Source organism: Paroedura picta, chromosome 1, assembly GCF_049243985.1.
Source record: "Paroedura picta isolate Pp20150507F chromosome 1, Ppicta_v3.0, whole genome shotgun sequence".
Lineage (NCBI taxonomy): Eukaryota > Metazoa > Chordata > Lepidosauria > Squamata > Gekkonidae > Paroedura > Paroedura picta.
In genome coordinates this window covers 99,786,358-99,805,074 of record NC_135369.1, presented here as the reverse complement: position 1 = coordinate 99,805,074, position 18,717 = coordinate 99,786,358, and the positions used below count along the sequence as shown (strand labels likewise).

The following is an 18,717-nucleotide window of genomic DNA, read 5'->3' as shown; positions in this document are numbered from 1 at the left end:
CGCACAAAAGCTCATACCTTGAATAAAATTGGTTGGTCTTAAAGGTGCCACTGGACTCTAAATTTGTTTTGCTGCTTCAGACCAACAGGGCTACCTGCTTGAATCATCACTTCTGTCCATTTAACCATGCCCACTTCATAGGCTCAATTTGTCATGGGTTAGGCCTTCTTTGATATGCACCTTTTTTTCCTAGCAAGGAATTTCTGCAGGATATAACTGCAGAGCCTAGTAATCACAGGCTTTCCCTGTGACTGTGCTGTCAGTAGTTCTGCACCCACATTGATGATTTGCATGTTAGATTCCTTAAAGTTGCAGTGAATGGAGAAGCATTTATATGTCTAGGATTTCCATGTCTACCTCAGAGCAGGTTTAGGAGACTTTGGATGAAGGCATCCTTATGAAGTACATTCCAAGATAAAATACTAAATAGATCACTTATCAACACCCCCTCCTCAGAACTCAGTCTTTATTCATCAGTAGGTGTGGCCTATAAATGTCATACATTGATTTTGCCTTTTAACTAATATTTATTTTCTAATTATGGATTTTTGTGTTGTCTCAGTGTATACTTCTGCTTCATTGACTATGCTAAAGCCTTTAATTGTGTGAAGCACAAAAAATTGTGGCAAGTTGTTAAAGAGATGGGAATACCAGAGCATCTTATTTGTCTCTTGAGAAACCTATATGCAGGTCAAGAAGCAACAGTGAGAACAGAACATGGAATCACTGATTGGTTCAAAATTGAGAAAAGAGTTCGGCAAGGCTGTATACTGTCGCCTTGCCTATTTAACTTGTATGCGGAGCACATCATGAGACAGGCGGGATTAGAGGAGTCACAAATTGGGATCAAGATTGCAGGGAGAAATATCAACAACCTCAGATATGCAGATGATACCACTCTAATGGCAGAAAGTGAAGAGGAATTAAAGAGCCTGTTGATGCGGGTGAAGGAGGAGAGTGCAAAAGTTGGTTTGAAACTCAACATCAAGAAAACAAAGATCGTGGCATCCAGCCCTCTCAATTCCTGGCAAATAGATGGGGAAGAAATGGAGATAGTGACAGATTTTATTTTCCTGGGCTCCAAGATCACTGCAGATGGGGACTGCAGCAAAGAAATTAAAAGACGCTTGCTCCTGGGGAGGAAAGCTATGGCAAATCTAGGCAGCATCCTAAAAAGCAGGGACATCACCCTGCCAACAAAAGTGCGTCTAGTCAAGGCTATGGTCTTCCCAGTTGCAATGTATGGCTGTGAAAGTTGGACCATAAGGAAGGCCGAGCATCAAAGAATTGAGGCTTTTGAACTCTGGTGCTGGAGAAGACTCTTGCGAGTCCCTTGGACTGCAAGGCGAACAAACCGGTCAGTCCTAGAGGAGATCAGCCCTGCCTGCTCCTTAGAAGGCCAGATCCTGAAGATGAAACTCAAATACTTTGGCCACCTCATGAGAAGGAAGGACTCCCTGGAGAAGAGCCTAATGTTGGGAGCGATTGAGGGCAAAAGAAGAAGGGGACGACAGAGAATGAGGTGGATGGAGTAGGTGCAAACTTAGATGGACTCCTGGGAATGGTAGAGGACAGGAAGGCCTGGAGGATCATTGTCCACGGGGTCGCGATAAGTCGGACACGACTTCGCACCTAACAACAACAGTGCATATTCCTGGCTGGTATAGTGGTTAGGAGTGCAGACTTCTAATCTGGCATGCTGGGTTTGAATCTGTGCTCCCCCACATGCAACCACCTGTGTGACCTTGAGCTCTCCACAGCACTGAGAAAACTGCTCTGACCGAGCAGTGATATCAGGGCTCTCTCACCTCACAGGATCCTTTGAGAGCCAGCTTGGTGTAGTGGTTAGGAGTGTGGACTTCTAATCTGGTGAGTTGTGTTTGCTTTCATGCTCTCCCACATGCAACCAGCTGGGTGACCTTGGGCTCGCCACAGCACTGATAAAGCTATTCTGACAGAGCAGGAATACGGGGGCTCTCTCAGCCTCACCCACCTCACAGGGTGTCTGCTGTGGGGAGAGGAAAGGGAAGACGATTGTAAGCCACTTTGAGACTCCTTCGGGTAGAGAAAAGCAGCATAGAAGAACCAACTCTTCTTCTTCTCTTCTTCTTTTTGTGGTCTAAGAATAGTATTTGGGGTGGGGGATTGATGATAGATTAAGGTCCATTAGTTTTGTGATTATTTTGGAATATGAAGTAATCTGGAATATTTTCCAGAGACGTCTGAGTGCAAAATACAGTTTAACTCTTAACATTTTTTTAAAAGACAAGCTCAGTTCAGACATGGTGTTGCCAACCTCAGGGTGAATATTGGCAATCTCCCAGAATTACTGCAGATCCCCCAGACAACAGTTATCAGTTCCTGTGTAGAAAATAGCTGCTTTGGAGGATAAATTCTCTGGCATTATACTCTTATAAGGTCCTTGATCTCCCCCTAATCTCCAGGCTTTTTCCAACAACAGTCCTATCTTGACATCACTAAGCACCATTTTAATTTTAAATGTGGTTGATTTGGAAAACCAGGATTTGGCTCACAGATGGCCACTGAATCCCAGTTCATCTCGATAAACAGTGATTAGAGTGCCTTCACTCATTCCTCTGAGCTACCATTTCCCAGCTACCATTTCCCTTGGAGGTGCTATAAAACTGCCCCACATAACCAGCTTGCTTACTAATCACCAGCAGCACTGCCAGGGCAGTGAGGCAGAATGCTTGCTGCCTCATTCAGTGATGCTAGCCAGGCAAAGGGATACAGATCCATCTCCCTTCCTCAGGTGCTCAGGTGAAGGCGTACTGTTCTGTCTACTGCCAGATGTACATTCACAGCCTACTATAATCTACCACATGGCCTTTTTATGAGAGGCTTGAAGGTTGTTTAGCCAGAATTCATGCTGAGGCAGGCAGGATGAAAGCAACTGCTGTTAGTGAGGAAGATTTGGAAAGATTATACAGAGAAGCTTGAAGATGTTTCTGGTTATTCTTTGAAGCCTTTGTCCACATACCAGAATCTACACTAACAATGTCTTTTCAAGATTAAAGGTAGTGTTATGTTTTCTCAGGCAACCAAAACTGTGTCAGGTACAAATGAAAAGACTCACCTTATTCTAGCCACAATATACTCTTTACAAATTGCCATGCTTACAGTATTCTTTCTTTGCCTTTTATTTCCCTTTTTATTTTTAAATTATACCATCTCACAGCAGAGTTGTAGGGCTTGAAGGTCACATCATCAGTCCCCAATATAACTCACAGCATGTGTAAACATCTCTCTTAGTTGTAATTCTATGAATTCCTGGACTTCCCTTTGTAAGTATAAAATAGCCAAATAATGCATGTGTTTATTGTCTGAGCAAATATGAAACCAATGTGTGTTTTGGGGGCTTTTCTAAAATGAAGACAATTACTAAATACATCCTCTATCTCTCGCTCGCTCTTTAAATTTATACATGTGAGAGATGAGAGTTTTTCTTCCTATTGCTATCGCCTTTTCTTAAGGCAATGTTCTTCAGTAACTTTTAGAATCAGCTTTGACTGTTATAGTTTGAATAATTAAGTTTGGGCTGAGAGAAGGGACCATGAATTGCCTACAGTAACTCCATTGTTTTCAAGATTTGCTGCTGTCTGCTTTGCTCTTGACCACCAAAGCTGTGAGAGATCTCCTGGCTCCAGTTTGTTTTCTTTTGCAGTGATATTGAGATTTCCCGAGGACAGAGTCCAAAAGCTGTTGATGTCCTAGCCAGGGAGATAGGATTGCTCACAAATGAAATTGAAATCTATGGCCAAACCAAAGCCAAAGTGCGTCTGTCCCTGTTGGAAAGGTTAAAGGATCAGCCAGATGGAAATTACGTGCTGGTTGCAGGGTAAGAAATATTTTGTTTCATTTTTGTTCACTTGCACTCCCTTACATAACACACATGCAACTTGTATTTTATTTAATAGGTATGCTTTCCCCAGATTTAACTCACAACATTTAAAATATTCTCCCTCCATTACTGAAAAGGGTTTTTTTTCCCTTGTCTTGTCTCTGAATTATTTTGTTGCTTGGGGAACATTTTTCAATAATTTAATGATGGTGACATAGAATTTACTGGTATAATTAAATATTTTTGTTGACTAGAAAACAAATAGGTTACATATAATTCCTGGGGTTTTCAGTCTAGGCATGTCTCCAGTAAGGCTTATCCTGATCTCTGAAACTCTTTTCCCATGATATCGTTCAACTAAAATTTTTCACCATCTTAGAGCAGAATAGTTCTGCTCCCATGGCACGTCCATGGTTCTGTGAGAGCTCTTTCCGAAGTCGAATCACTCAGGCACAGAAGATTGTATGTTGCTTTGCTGATCAGTATTTGGGGGTTAACCTGGACCTGTTTGTATGTTACAACGTTGTATTGTTTATTGGTTATACAATTATAATGTTATGTGTTTACAATTATCAGTTATTATTGCACGGTTACTCAAATGTTTTATAAGACTGTTCCGTGTATTGTTCTTATGTTATTATGTAAACCGCCCTGAGCCCTCGGGGAGGGCGGTATATAAATATAATAAATATAATATATAATATATATATAAATTATACCAAAATGCAAACCTGATGGATGTCTTTGATGGGTTGATTTTTTTTCTCAGCAGTTGAAGATCTTTTTCTCTTAGTCTTTCCTGATATTTCCCGAACCCTCAGAGCTTAACCCGTAGGAAGCTGTATTGTTCTTGTTGTTTGGTGATGAGCAGAGCTCTTTGTTCTTGAATGTAGAAAGAAGTTGTTTACAAACATGGAAGTCCAGATATAAACAATAAAAAACCAAGAACATCAGGACTGGCCCAATGACACATAACAGTATGCCTCTTTTTTAGCTACATGCAATGCACATTTTAGACAGCTCCTTTTTCTAGTAATATCCATAGAATCATAGAGTTGGAAGGGGCCATACAGGCCATCTAGTCCAACCCCCTGCTCAATGCAGGATCAGCCCAAAGCATCCTAAAGCATCCAAGAAAAGTGTGTATCCAACCTTTGCTTGAAGACTGCCAGTGAGGGGGAGCTCACCACCTCCTTAGGCAGCCTATTCCACTGCTGAACTACTCTGACTGTGAAATTTTTTTTCCTGATATCTAGCCTATATCGTTGTACTTGTAGTTTAAACCCATTACTGCGTGTCCTTTCCTCTGCAGCCAATGGGAACAGCATCCTGCCCTCCTCCAAATGACAACCTTTCAAATACTTAAAGAGGGCTATCATGTCCCCTCTCAACCTCCTTTTCTCCAGGTTGAACATTCCCAAGTCCCTCAACCTATCTTCATAGGGTGTGGTCCCTTGGCCCCAGATCATCCTCGTCACGCTCCTCTGTACCCTTTCAATTTTATCTACATCCTTCTTGAAGTGAGGCCTCCAGAACTGCACACAGAACTCCAGGTGTGGTCTGACCAGTGCCGTATACAATGGGACTATGACATCTCGTGATTTTGATGTGATGCCCCTGTTGATACAGCCCAAAATGGCATTCGCCTTTTTTACCGCTGCATCACACTGCCTGCTCATGTTTAGTTTACAATCCACAAGTACCCCAAGGTCTCGTTCACACACAGTGTTACCTAGAAGCGTATCCCCCATCCAGTAGGCATGCTTTTCATTTTTCTGACCCATATGCAGAGGTTTACACTTATCTTTATTAAATTGCATCTTGTTCTCATTTGCCCATTTTTCCATTGTGTTCAGATCTCGTTGAACTCTGTCTCTAACTTCTGGAGTATTTGCCAGTCCAGTTTGGGAAGGAGCAGCAGCAGACGGAGAATAGAAGAAGGAGCTGATCCTTTCTTCACATCTGTGTCTCTGCTCCAGATACCCTCTTCTTTTCAAATATAAGGATAGTAGGAACCCCCACTAATGTCAACATTGTTGGCACTAAGAAACACTGGGTAGGGAAAAAATTAAGCTCCCCCTCTACCTTACCACTTCTGTGCTTTCAGTGACTCCCTTCCAAAGAGCATTATTTTCCTTGAGAGCAAGGTTGAGGTACTGATATAACTCCCCTCCCCTTAAAGGGCCTTAGTAATTCACAAGGCTTTTGAAACTATGCATCATCCCAGGGTTTATTCTAAACCTAAAAACCCGAAGATTAGCAACAGATGCTGCACAGCTTGGTTCTCAGGCTTAGTATGCTTGCCAGGTGTATTTTGTAAACTGTTTCCTCATATATTTTAAGCCATGGATGTTTTTCTTGTGCTATGAATTTTGTATGTACTTCTGGTTCATTATTTCACTGAATGCACTTCCTCTGCTTTGATGGTTAATGCCCATCTACTACATGCATGATACCATAAGCAGGGGTGATACAATCAATAAGGTACCATACTACTGCATGATACCATAAGCAGGGGTGATACAATCAATAAGGTTTTGTGTGTCCTTAATTTTATCATGCTGGGTATGAGAAATTCATATATAGCAAAACCAGCCAAAAGTACAATCCAAAGATTTTCACCTTTCAGCAACCATTGAAGTCAGTGGACTTAGGGGAACACTTAAACACTTAAATTCGATTGATTTCAGCAACACGGAATTAAGTGCACACTTAACTTTTCTATTAAAATGAATTGATTTTTTAAATTTCACATATCTTGGTGTTTTTTTTGTATTGTTTAAATGTTTTAATGTTAAAATGTTTTTTTTAATTTTATTGTTTATTGTTATTATATAAAGTACAGAAAAGTGAAAGAGAAAAAAGAAGGCGACCAGCTGATTGGTAGTTATTATATCATAGTCTATACATTGTCTATACAATGTCTGATATTATCTCAAGAAATATGTAGTCAGTTCCCATTGCATATTAGTCCTAGCCTAGCAGTTACTGCTGTCTTTCTTAAGAAAGTCCAGGTAATCGCTCCACTATTCGTCATATTCTTTCTTTTGAATGGTTTCTTATTCACCATGTTAGTGAGTCTTGCCATTTTTGCTAAGTCCGCTAGTTTGTCTAGCCATGTAGAAATAGTTGGGGTCTCGGTCGCCTTCCAGTGCTTCGCCCACACCAACCGCGCCACATATCTTGGTGTTGACTAGCTTTCAATGCATCATCTAACAAAAAAGAGCATAAAAGAATGGAGTTTGAAGTGTGTTTAGCTTGTGGCATGGTCTTCTGCATTTTCTGTATACAGGAGACTGGGGGAAATAAAAGGTGCAGATTGTAGCAAAGCTATGATTATGTGGTTGTTTTCTGTGATCATCTCTAAATACATGTGAACAAGTGGGAGACCCAAAAGGACTTGGGTCAAATAATTTTCCTTTCCTCAACTATTTCTTCTTGCCCTTCCTTGAAAGCCCTCATTGAACAGCAGAAGGCAGCTAGGCCTAGATGCAAGTCATCAAGTGTTTACTCCCAGACTTTACCCCGATTAGTTCCTGTTAAAGGCCAAAGAAGCTCTGGATAATGTTGTGCCCCTTCGCTTTTAATGACTGAAGCCAAGGCTTGAAGGATGTGTTACCTAGCAAAAGCTACTGAGGGGACTCGTGCCCCCAGGACTTGGCTCAGACCTGGTGTCTGCCATGGTGACACTGGTGTTCTTGCATTTTGTTGCCAATCCCACCCATCAGGCTGGCCATACCCTTGGTCTGATCTTTGCCCATGTAGAGGGAGTTCTACATGTTGATCACTGTTGATCAAAGTCATCTTGGTGTTCTTTGGCCTCAATCAAATGCCTGGCAGGAGAGCTCTATCTTGGCTTTTTCAGGAGCACATTCCACCAGGTTGGGGCCAGGACTGGAAAGGCCCTGGCCCAGGTTGAGACCAGATGTACCTCCTTTGGGTCAGGGATCACCAATTTGTTCCAATTAGACAATCTTACTAACTTTTGGGGTATATTTTTTAAAGATTTCAAACTTTTCAGAAAACTTGGGGCATATTTTAAGTTTGTGTAAACATCTAGCTTATGAGCCTCTTGTGGCGCAGAGTGGTAAGGCAGCGGCATGCTGTCTGAAGCTGTCTGCCCATGAGGTTGGGAGTTTGATCCCAGCAGCCGGCTCAAGGTTGACTCAGCCTTCCATCCTTCCGAGGTCGGTAAAATGAGTACCCAGATTGCTGCTGGGGGGTAAATGGTAATGACTGGGGAAGGCACTGGCAAACCTGGTATTGAGGCACTGGTATTGAGTCTGCCATGAAAACGCTAGAGGGCGTCACCCCAAGGGTCAGACATGACCCGGTGCTTGCACAGGGGATACCTTTACCTTTTTAGACATCTAGCTGGTGCCCCCCTACACTTCCTCAAGAAGGCCATTCCACTAGATGGGAGCTACAATAGAGAAGGCACATACTCTGTTAAGTGAGGGGGGGGGGAGTATCAGCAGCCTGAGGACCATCTAGGGAGTGGAGAAGACTAAGATTGCCAGCAAGCCTGGAAAACATTGTCTTGTCCTTTATCAGAGGTTTAACTTGTGGAAATGGGCAGCAGAAACTTTTCATGGCATGGAGGTAAATAACATCACCTAAAAAATAGCCTTAGGACTCTATTCAAAAGCTATTCCTTTTTTCCTACCCATATTCATAATTCAACTGTTCTGAGCTAGTTGGATTTTCTGGGTTGTCTTCAAGGGCAGTGTTTCTAAGGCATGGATCAGCTAAGTCTAAGAAAGGTGGAAGTTGGTGAATCTGGTGCAGCTGATAGAAGTTATTCTTGGCCATTACACCATTTTTCAATCAACTGGCACACCCAGGCTCTTAACATGCTCTTGTTAGTGGTCATATCCCATATGCTAATGCCTCTACCACTGCAAAATATAGGGGAAATTATTCGCTTGTGGGCCAGAAGCAGATGCTGAAAAGTTTTTTTGTAAGCCCATTTGGGCCCATGGGATAGGGCACAGTAAAAAAAATATAATAAACAGCATATGATTCTAGTATGTGGTGGAAGAAACCATGCTTCATAAATATTTTCCCAGTTAATGTATTCCTCCTTGTTTCAGTTTAAAAGAGAAAGAGGTGGGGCAAATGTAGAATATTTTTAGGACATTAAAAATATAAACTGTGGGACAGTAGCTGCTAAACTTAGCTCCTTTGTACATTTTTAGAAATTTTGGAATGAAGCCTTGGTTTTTGACCCAAAGGAACCCTGAAAAGAATTCAACTTAATACCCATTAATATAAGCATTCTTTATTATTTATGCTATCTTTGAAGTGTCCCATTAGATTCAGAATGCCCTTATATTGGCTTGTTTATAATGCTCCATTTCTCTTATATCAAAAGATCACTAGTTTCCTGGCACAATTATAGACTTTCCATAAAGTACCACAGCTTGTTTATTATCACTGTAGGCCATTATGATCAATCTATAATGTTCCTTGTGTTTTTCCCGCAGACAATAAGCAAGGGTGTGGTGTAGTTCCATCCCTTATTTCCAAACTAAAAATTCAGTAGCAATAACTATTTCAACACAATAGAGCTAAATCAGATCATATTGCATTGGAAAAGTTTCTGGAAAACTTTCAAATTCCAGTTTTCTTTGAATAGTCACATCACATTGCAACACACTTGTATGATCAGAGCAGCCCTTTTCAACCTTTTGACCATGGAGGAGCCACTGAAATAATTTGTTAGGATTCAAGGAGCCCTGGAAGTTATGTTAGCTGGCCGCGCCCCCTTGAAGTGCCATCATCAGAAGTGACATCACCACCCATGTTAACAGGCAGGCTTGAGAAGCACTGAGGGAACAGAGACAGGAGGCAGTTTAAGTTGGGAGTAGGCGTGCCAGCTCTTCCCTCCTGACACAGAAACAGCAAGTGGAGCAGGGGCTCAGGTGGCAACATCCCTTGGCAAAAGACTACCCCCCCCCCCAGGGCCTCAGTAAAATTGTCAAGCGTTGACCGGTCCCCGGTGATAAAAAGGTTGGGGACCACTGGATTAGAGTATGAATTTGTAGTGGTATCAGGCATCAACATGTGGGATATGTTAAGAAATTTGAAGCACTCAGAGACCCTAGTGGACCCATTTTTTGGGTGTAAAACATTGAAAAATGGGACTTCTCAGTACTCATGATTGATCTCCAGATTGCAAAGATCTGATCCCTGGGTGGAAATAGCAACTTTGAATGGTGAACTCTATAGCAGCACATCCCTACAGAGCTCATTCTCCTCCCCAGATACTACTCTCAAAGCACTAGGAATTTCCCAAGTGGAAATTGGCAACACTTCTGGGAGACCAACTGTGAAAAAGTGCTGAATCTTGTGGCTGCCCTCCTTACCTCTGAAGAGCAGACTTGAGATAATGATCACTGTCCCTAGGCAAAAATTAAACACTTTGCTTGATTAAACTCTCCTGTTTTCTGTAAGATGGTGATTTTGAACTGCAGATATAATTTAATTTGAGTATTAATTAATTCTGTTTTGGTTCTTGGTACTCAGATATCCATGATATCTCCATAGCTCCTAATTCCATTCTGTTCTGAGTTTGAATTTTGATAATATCATTGAGATTGCATTGGTTATCAACTTCCGGATCAGGCTTAAGGTTTGGGTTCTTACCTTCAAGACCATTTGTGGCGTGGGCCCTGCATATCTGTGGGGCCGCTTGTCTCCTTATGCCTCCCTCAGTGCCCTTCACTCCACGGGTTTGAATCTGTGGGTTGTTCCCTGCTCCTGGGAGGTATGCCTGGCCTCAACCAGGACCAGGGCCTTTTCTGTCCAACCTGGTGAAATGAGCTCGCAGAAGACCTGAGGACCCTGATAGAGCTAGTACAGTTCTGCAGGGCCTGTAAGATGGAGCTCTTCCATGAGGCTTTTGGTTGAGGCCAGGCTAGGAAGATCAGGTTCCTCCCTGTATGGACCCACATGCTGGACATCTGGGCAGGAGTCCTCCCCCCCCCCCCCGGGGCGATGGTGTGGGGTTGCTGTCAGGTAGGTACAGGTGGAGGGGGAGGATGTAGATGGGATTTTGTTTTTGCTGCCAGTATTGAATTTGTGCTTTTATGTGGGTTTTATAATCTTACTGTAAACCACCATGAGCCGGCAGGGTCCTGCAGTGGCGGTCAATACGGACAAATATAAACAAATAAATAAATCCATCACTCTCCTTAGTTCTGGGTGGAACATGAAACAATGTTGTCACTTTCTTGGTTCCCTTGCCTTAACGTCTTTGGGAACTTGTATCCCACAGCTTGAGAGCAAATGTCCCAGGGGGGAGGCAGGGCCTGTTGCTTTATGGCAACGGCAGAACAAAGCATCATTTTTTTTAGACAACAAAATCTGCAACAAATATCTCAGACCATATCCTTTACCAAGAGCGATTGCAACATACAAAGTAACAGCTGGACCTTTTGCTTAGTTTCTGTAGCTGAGGGAAAGATGTTTCTAATTAGAGGTGGATTTCTAGCTTATGTCTTCAGGAGGTCATGCTATAGGAGTTACCCCTTTTGGCTAGCATATGCATGAACGCTTGTATGTACCCTGGAATGAAAATGTAATCCTTAATGTCACATACCTTAAATAAACTACTTATTTCATTGCAAGTTCTGAAGTATCACAGATTTAAATAGTTAAGTAGAGCCAATTTTGGCAAGCGTTTTCATTTGAAATTGAGTGGGAGTGATATGAATGAAAATGTAATCTTGTTTTGGCTTAGGTTTTTTAAGCTCCATTTTTCTCTGGCTGATAAAAGAGGCACCCCAAGTGAATGCTTTTGAAATCTTTTGGGGTGGGGGGGAGGATTCTTAATTGATAATCATATTTTAACTTGACATATGAATGTAAGGATTTTTTTCATTCTGACCACTGTGGTATAATGGTTAAAGTATTGGACTAGGATCTGAGAGAAGCAGGCTCAAATCCCCACTCTGCTATGGAAGATTGCTGGGTGACTTTGGGCCAAGTATGCACTCGTGGTGTAACCTAATTCACGGGTTGTTGTGAGGAGAAAGGGAGCATGTATTTTGGGATTCTGGTCCCCATATCTTTGGTCCCCATATGAAGAAAAGTGAAGTATGAATGGGATGGGATGGGATGGGATGGGATGGGATGGGATGGGGTGGGATGGGGTGGGGTGGGTGGATGGATGGATGGATGGATGGATGGATGGATGGATGGATGGATGGATTTAACCAGACATGTAGGGATTCAAAGAAGGAACACATTCAAATCATGAGAATAAATTTTATATCAGACAAAGCTTTACAAACGTTCTGTTCTCAAGTTTTTGATGCCCAACATGTTATCTATGTGTACTGAATGGAAGATGGTGCTCTGATGCTGTATGTATTGGGAACCTCTCCCTCTCAACCATAGAATTCCTGGAGGGGCTGAAGGAGGCAGTGGTCCAGCCTCTGCTGAAGAAACCATCCCTGGAACCACGGGAGGCTGCCAACTACCGTCCTGTCTCATACTTACCATTTCTAGGGAAAGTAATGGAAAGAACTACCACGGACCAACTGACAGCATTCCTGGAGGAAGCTTCAGTCCTAGATCCAGCCCAGTTAGGCCATGGGGTTGAGACAACACTGGTCACCCTGATGGACAACCTCTGCCACCAGCTGGACCAAGGGGGGTCAAGCACTGCTAATATTACTAGACTTCTCAGCAGTGTTTGACACAGTAGATCATGAGCTACTAGTTTGGTACCTCGCTGACACCAGGATATGAGGAACAGCCCTTCAGTGGTTGATATTTCTTCGGAGTCATGGACAGAGGGTAGCAATAGGAGAGAACCAGTCACGTTGCTGGCAAGTCTCATGTGGGGTACCTCAAGAAGGAGTTCACTTGCAGATCTTATTTAATATCTTTATGCGCCCTCTTGCCCAGCTGATATGGAGGTTAGAATAGGGGTGCTATCAATACGCCCGTGATACCCAGCTTTTCCTCATGATGGACGTCCACCCTGACTCAATCCCAGACCCATTCGCTAGATGTCTGGAAGCAGTGGAGAGCTGGCTCAGAGCAGTCTGAAGCTTAATCCTTGAAAGATGGTGGTGCTGTCATTTGGTAGGAAAGGCCCAGGCGAGAAAGTGCAACTGCCTGACCTGGGTGGGGTGCAACTGTCAATTGCATGCTCAGCCAGGAACCTGAGTTTGGCCTTTGACACCTCCCTTTCCATAGAGGAGCAGGTCACCAGAGTAGCATAACTAACATTCTTCCACTTACACCTAGCTAAGCTACTAGTGCCATACCTGGCCCCAGAACACCTAACCACAGTGAACCAGGCAACGGTCACCTCTAGGCTTGATTTCTGCAACTCGCTGTACACAGGCCTACCCTTATCTGGAAACTTCAACTGGTGCTGAATGCAGTAGCTAGGGTCCTTACAGGAACACTTTGGAGGGCCCACATCCAGCCCCTAATCCAACAGCTACACTGGCTACCAGATCAGGCTTAAGGTTCTGGTAATCACCTTCAAGGCCATACATGGCCTAGATCCTGAGTATTTGAGAAACTACCTCTCTACCTGTGCCCCCCCCCTCCAAAGAGCACTGCGCTCTACCAATACCAAACAAACTGGTGATCCCTGGCCCCAGGGAAGCACGCTTGTCATTGACCAGAGCCAGGGCTTTCTCAATCTTGGCCCCCACCTGGTGGAATGAGCTGCCAGCTGACATCAGGGCTCTGCCAAAGCTAACGCAATTCTGCAGGGCCTGTAAAAAAAAAGTCCTTTCACCAAGCATTCAGCCAAGACAAGTGAGACAAGCCATCAACCAGAGCCCAGGAGCCCCTCCCACTGTCAACTGTACCCACAGTAGAAAAATGGAGCCACAGTACAATAAAAAAACAGATGTTGAACACTGAATATTGAATGTTAAATTATAAGTTGTTTTATTCAAAGCAAGTTTTCATTAAAGTTGTTATATATTTAAGCCAAGTTGTTTACTGTATGTATCATTTATGAGAGTTCTAATATAAACTGTCCTGAGCTGAAAGGGAGGGTGGTATATAAATTAAATAAATAAATAAAGACATTTTTAAAATCCTTCTGGACCAGACTAGTGGTCCTTATAGTGCTCCATTTCTGTCTTACAAAGCGGTCCAGTAGTTACTCGGCAGGGCCTGCACAGGGGCACAGAGGCTAAGGCCTTCCCCAGTTGTTGCCTCTTAGCACTTTTTTGGTTTGGGGTTTTACTTTATAATCATAACAAAATAATAAACACTAAAATACCTTAAAACCATTTAAAACATCCACTGTAGAAACCATTGTGGTTGGTCCCAGTCAGATAATAAAAATAGCATAGGGTGGTCGGGCATGACGAGAGAGATGTTTCTGTATATTTGGGGAAATTCAGAGGTCTGCAGTGAATTATGATCTTCACCCCCATATGCAGCCTGTCCATGTATATCATATTACCTTGGAGTCCTGGCAAGGCAAAATACAGACACAAGGTTCTTTTCCCCCTTCTGTCCATTAGGCTTGCTTTCTTCTGCATCCCACTACAACAAGAGAAAGGAAATGCAACAAAGGGACACATTTTTAAATTTTTCTCTTCCTCCTCTCTATTTCTTTCAAGTTTTGTTGCTATAGTACATTTTTATCCCACTCTTCCTCCAAGGAGCTGAGAGAGTATAACTGGCCCAGGGTCACACAGTGAACTTAAGAGTAGAATGAAGATTTGAACTTTCATCTTCCAAATCACAGTCCTCCATTCTAATCACTGTGCTGTAGATTATTCTGGTAAGCCCATTACTTAACTTCAACTATCTCCCTCCAGTGGGTAACCTCCCAAGGAAAAGGACAGATGAATTTCTCATGGTGCTGAACCTTGGAGGGACTGACATGGGAGACAAGACTGCTTCTTTCCTCTGGCAGCCTTTCCTGTTTCTACTATGAGAGAGAGACCACTGCTTAGATATGGAGAAACCCTGGGGTATTGGAAAGCCAAAGCAGTGGGTTCCTTTGGAGTCATCTATTTGTATATTGATAAAACTAGATAGATATAAATTCTATCAGGAGGTCAGTTAAACACAAGAATAGTACTTCAACAGTCAAACAAGTTAATCAAAGATTGTTTACAGAAACATCAACATGAGCAAAAAGTCCAAGAGAAGAAACATTATTACTGGGGGACTAAAACAAAAGAATGGGAGCCAGGTAAATCTTTACAGCTGAGATGTCATCATTGAAAAATAATCTTCTGGTTTCCACTCAGCTACCTTCACAAAGTATTAGCTCATAGACGAGGGCTTTGAATGCTGATCTAAATCTGATCAGCAGGTTGATTCATGGGACTTAGGGCAATTACCACAGGGGTCACAAACGGAAATTAAAATAAACATATACAAATGCTTTGAAAATAGTTCTTGCTCTCTCATTTGCAACTTATTCTTGAATATTTGCAAGGACCTTTGACTTCTTACTGAAAGTTTTCTCCCTCCTACCAGAAATGTACATATGAATGCTTCAAGTCTACAGAATTATGACAGTTGAATATTGGACACTCTCATCTTTCTAAAACGTGCATTCAATTTAGATTGTACATTTCTGGTCATAAACTGAATATCAGATGTGTTGTGTTACTTAACACATTAAGTTAGATTTAGAAGGATATCCTTATCCATTGTTGTTCCTCTATATATTTCTGAAACAGCCTAGGGGGTGGGACGTGTCCAGCTGTCCAAGTTGGAATAGGGCCTGATTGGCACTGCCCCTGCAACCCCTGCCCTTCAGCCCTGGTCTCTAGCCTCTTTGCTCTCAGAGGCCTCAGTGCCTGGAGCCAGCAGCAGGTAAGGGGAGAGAGCCCTGGGCAAAGGGTCGTGGTGGAGGGCTTGCTAACGAGGGCCTCCTGGGCTGCTAGGCTGGGCCTGCTGACTGTCTGCTAGGGAGCTCTGTCTTGGGCCTGCTAATGAGTTGCCCAGCCCCCGTCTGCCCCACTTGATTTGGCTACGAGCTGTGGCCCAAAGCCACCTTCAGCTGCCTGGCCAGGGGAGGGGACCCTTTCAGGGCCCATTCTTAGGAATGGGCTTTGAAGCTAGTAAGTAAAATAATATTTAATTGAGGCCGATTCTACATGGCAGCAACCACACCAGGCTGCCACCAGTGCCATACTGTGAAACTATAGTTTTCCATGTCCCCCTGAGAAACACAGCAGCGGCAAACAGGTTCCACCATGCAGGGGGTGGTTATTTTGCAGGAAGTTGGGGTTGTGTTCACCTTCCTGCAAAATAAATATAAAAGCCTCAGTCTACCTCACGGCGCTTCACAGTGCCACAGAGCCGGCCAGGGAATTGTTTGCCCCCTCCCTGCCTCCATAGGGTAGTGAGGAGCTGGGCCTGGAAGGCCCAGCTCTTCCCATCCACACAGGCCTGCTGCAGTGAGCTAAGGAAATGTGGATTCTCCCACATTTCCTTAGCCCATGGCATATGAGAGCCTGATCTGTGGCAGGCCTGATCTGTGGCAGTCCGACGGCTGCGTCATGCCCCGCTTCCATATGAGCATCCGCTTGGCCTTTTCTGCCTGTGTTGAATTGGCCTGACTGTTTTTCTTTTTACTTCATAAGAGATTACCTGAAGTCCAGTAAATTGAAGCCTACTTCCATTTTATTAGAATTCTGACCTTACTTGGTCAGAATTCAAAATGATATTTAGGATTTTGACACCTCAGATACGGTGCCATCAAGTATGTGCATTTAGACTTTCAAATCTGAACACTATCAGAAAAATTCAGGAAGGCAGTTCCGATTCTGCTTCACTTTGTTATTGTTACTAATCAAGGTAATTCTGGAGTGTGCTATCTGTTGCTTTATGAGGATATTAGCAGGATTTACTTTGGTGCTTTGATTTCTTTTGTCAATATATGAGAATTATTAAGAATATTAAGCACTTTTAGAAATATGTGCCTCTACATCAGTGGTTCTCAGCCTGAGGGTTGGGACCCCTTTGGGGGTCAAACGACCCTTTCACAGGGGTTGTGGCAGGGTGAGCAGCTTGGGGGGGGGGCGCCATCCACACAACAGCTTTGGGGGGTAGATTGAGATAGAGTGTTAGTCTGTCTAGAGCAGCGGAAAAGAGCAAAATCGGCATGGTGGGACAAGAAGCAGAACAGAACTGAGAAACCCCAGAGGGAAAACCCGTTTATATAAATCATGAACAATGGATCTTCACATGATTGGCCAGTTTCAATTTAATTTCTGTGAAAGAACACTTTCATAATTTTATGGTTGGGGGTCACCACAACATGAGGAACTGTATTAAAGTGTTGCGGCGTTAGGAAGGTTGAGAACCAGTGCTCTACATGGTTGTGTGTGTTTTCTAGACAAAATTGAGGTAATTGAGGGGAAATTGAGGGAAAACAGGGGTTAAATAGAATTTGAAATGTAAACCTTATGTAAACCATATAGGATTTGAAATATAAACCTTGCTACTACTGTTTAGCAGTCACTTCTGTAGTTAGGAAAATGCATGGCCCACTTTGCCTTCCAACAATCACATGGAAAAAAATACTCTTCACTGGTAGCCAAATGCTATCCTTATTCCTTTCAATTGACCTCAGTAGCAGTAGCTCTACAAGTGTATTATCAGTCCCTTGCAATTTGAAAGAGACAAAAGATCAAAGGCTTTAATGCAGCAGTGTAGGCTAAACTGATCAGACGCTTATGTGACTGAGTTTATAGTAGAAATCAAATAATAGCTTCCACAGTTTTGCTTTATGTATGGGTAGCACACAAAGTTATGTGTTTAAGCATAGCGATGCGGCTATTGCCATATAGAGAAGCTGGGAGGGTGTGCTAAATAATGCATGAATAAAGTGATTTTAGTTTTAGCAAGGTAATCAAGAGGCATGGTGCTTTTGTACAGATTTTAATTCTTTTCTCCCATTCAAGCAAGGAGCAATTAGGAAATAATGGTTCCCATGGAACACTAGATAAGATTGTTTATTATATGTCTTCTGTGTTTTGATGAATGAGATTTCAAGGCAGTTAAAGAAGTCTTTGTCTTAAATGTAAATCTATATTGGTTTCAGTATATGGTACAGAAAATATTGTCAAAACAACTGATATTTTCCCATGCTTCTCAGTTGCTTTACCAGAAGAGAAATTGTTATTTCAAGCACAATATATGTGGATTTAATTATTTAAGAATAGCATCAATGAACTGTAACTATAAACTTTTGATTTGGCAGCTTTAATATCCTTCATTAGACGTGAGAAAATATACTGAATTCTCTTCAACTTCATGTTTTAGGATTACACCAACTCCTCTTGGGGAAGGGAAAAGCACTGTGACCATTGGTCTAGTTCAAGCTCTAACAGCCCACCTTAAAGTAAATTCCTTTGCCTGCCTGAGGCAACCTTCACAGGGGCCTACCTTTGGTGTTAAAGGTACTTGATACTTGCTGTTTTATGTTATAATATATATATATATATGCTATGGTTATCTTCTTGTTGACTGTCTGTGTGATACTTAATCATTGTAAAGCATCTGTTTTGCATGCAGAAGATCCCAGGTTCAGTATCTGCCATGTCCAGTTAAAGGATCTCAGGTGGGGGAAAGGCCTTTCCAGGCCTGAGACCCTGTAGAGCTGCCAATCAAGATCAAAAATACGAAATACTAACCACCTGAGCCTCTGGAGAAGAGTGGGGTATAAATGTACAAATAAATGAAATAAATAAATTAGATTTTTAAGTGAAGAGTCCCATAGTATAAATAGCTAATGAATACAAAACTGAAAGAGAATGCTTTCAATAAAAGACTCCCAGAATGAGGGTGAGATCATTGTCTTCCAGATTCAAAATCTAGCCACTCTGCCTTCCTGGTTTGCT

General features: G+C 42.6%; 1 protein-coding gene across 4 annotated transcripts in view; it reads left to right on the top strand.

Annotated features, from left to right (window-relative positions):
* MTHFD1L (methylenetetrahydrofolate dehydrogenase (NADP+ dependent) 1 like) overlaps positions 1-18,717 on the top strand; it is a 188,879-nt gene that overhangs the window by 39,037 nt on the left and 131,125 nt on the right. For all 4 annotated transcript variants that reach the window (XR_013233610.1, XM_077349937.1, XM_077349954.1 and 1 more), the window contains exons 11-12: positions 3,686-3,859; positions 18,140-18,276. Coding sequence is in view for 3 of the 4 variants with exons in the window: in XM_077349937.1 (XP_077206052.1) it covers positions 3,686-3,859; positions 18,140-18,276 (311 nt within the window). In the remaining variant the exon portion in view is untranslated. The remainder of the gene's footprint in view (positions 1-3,685; positions 3,860-18,139; positions 18,277-18,717) is intronic.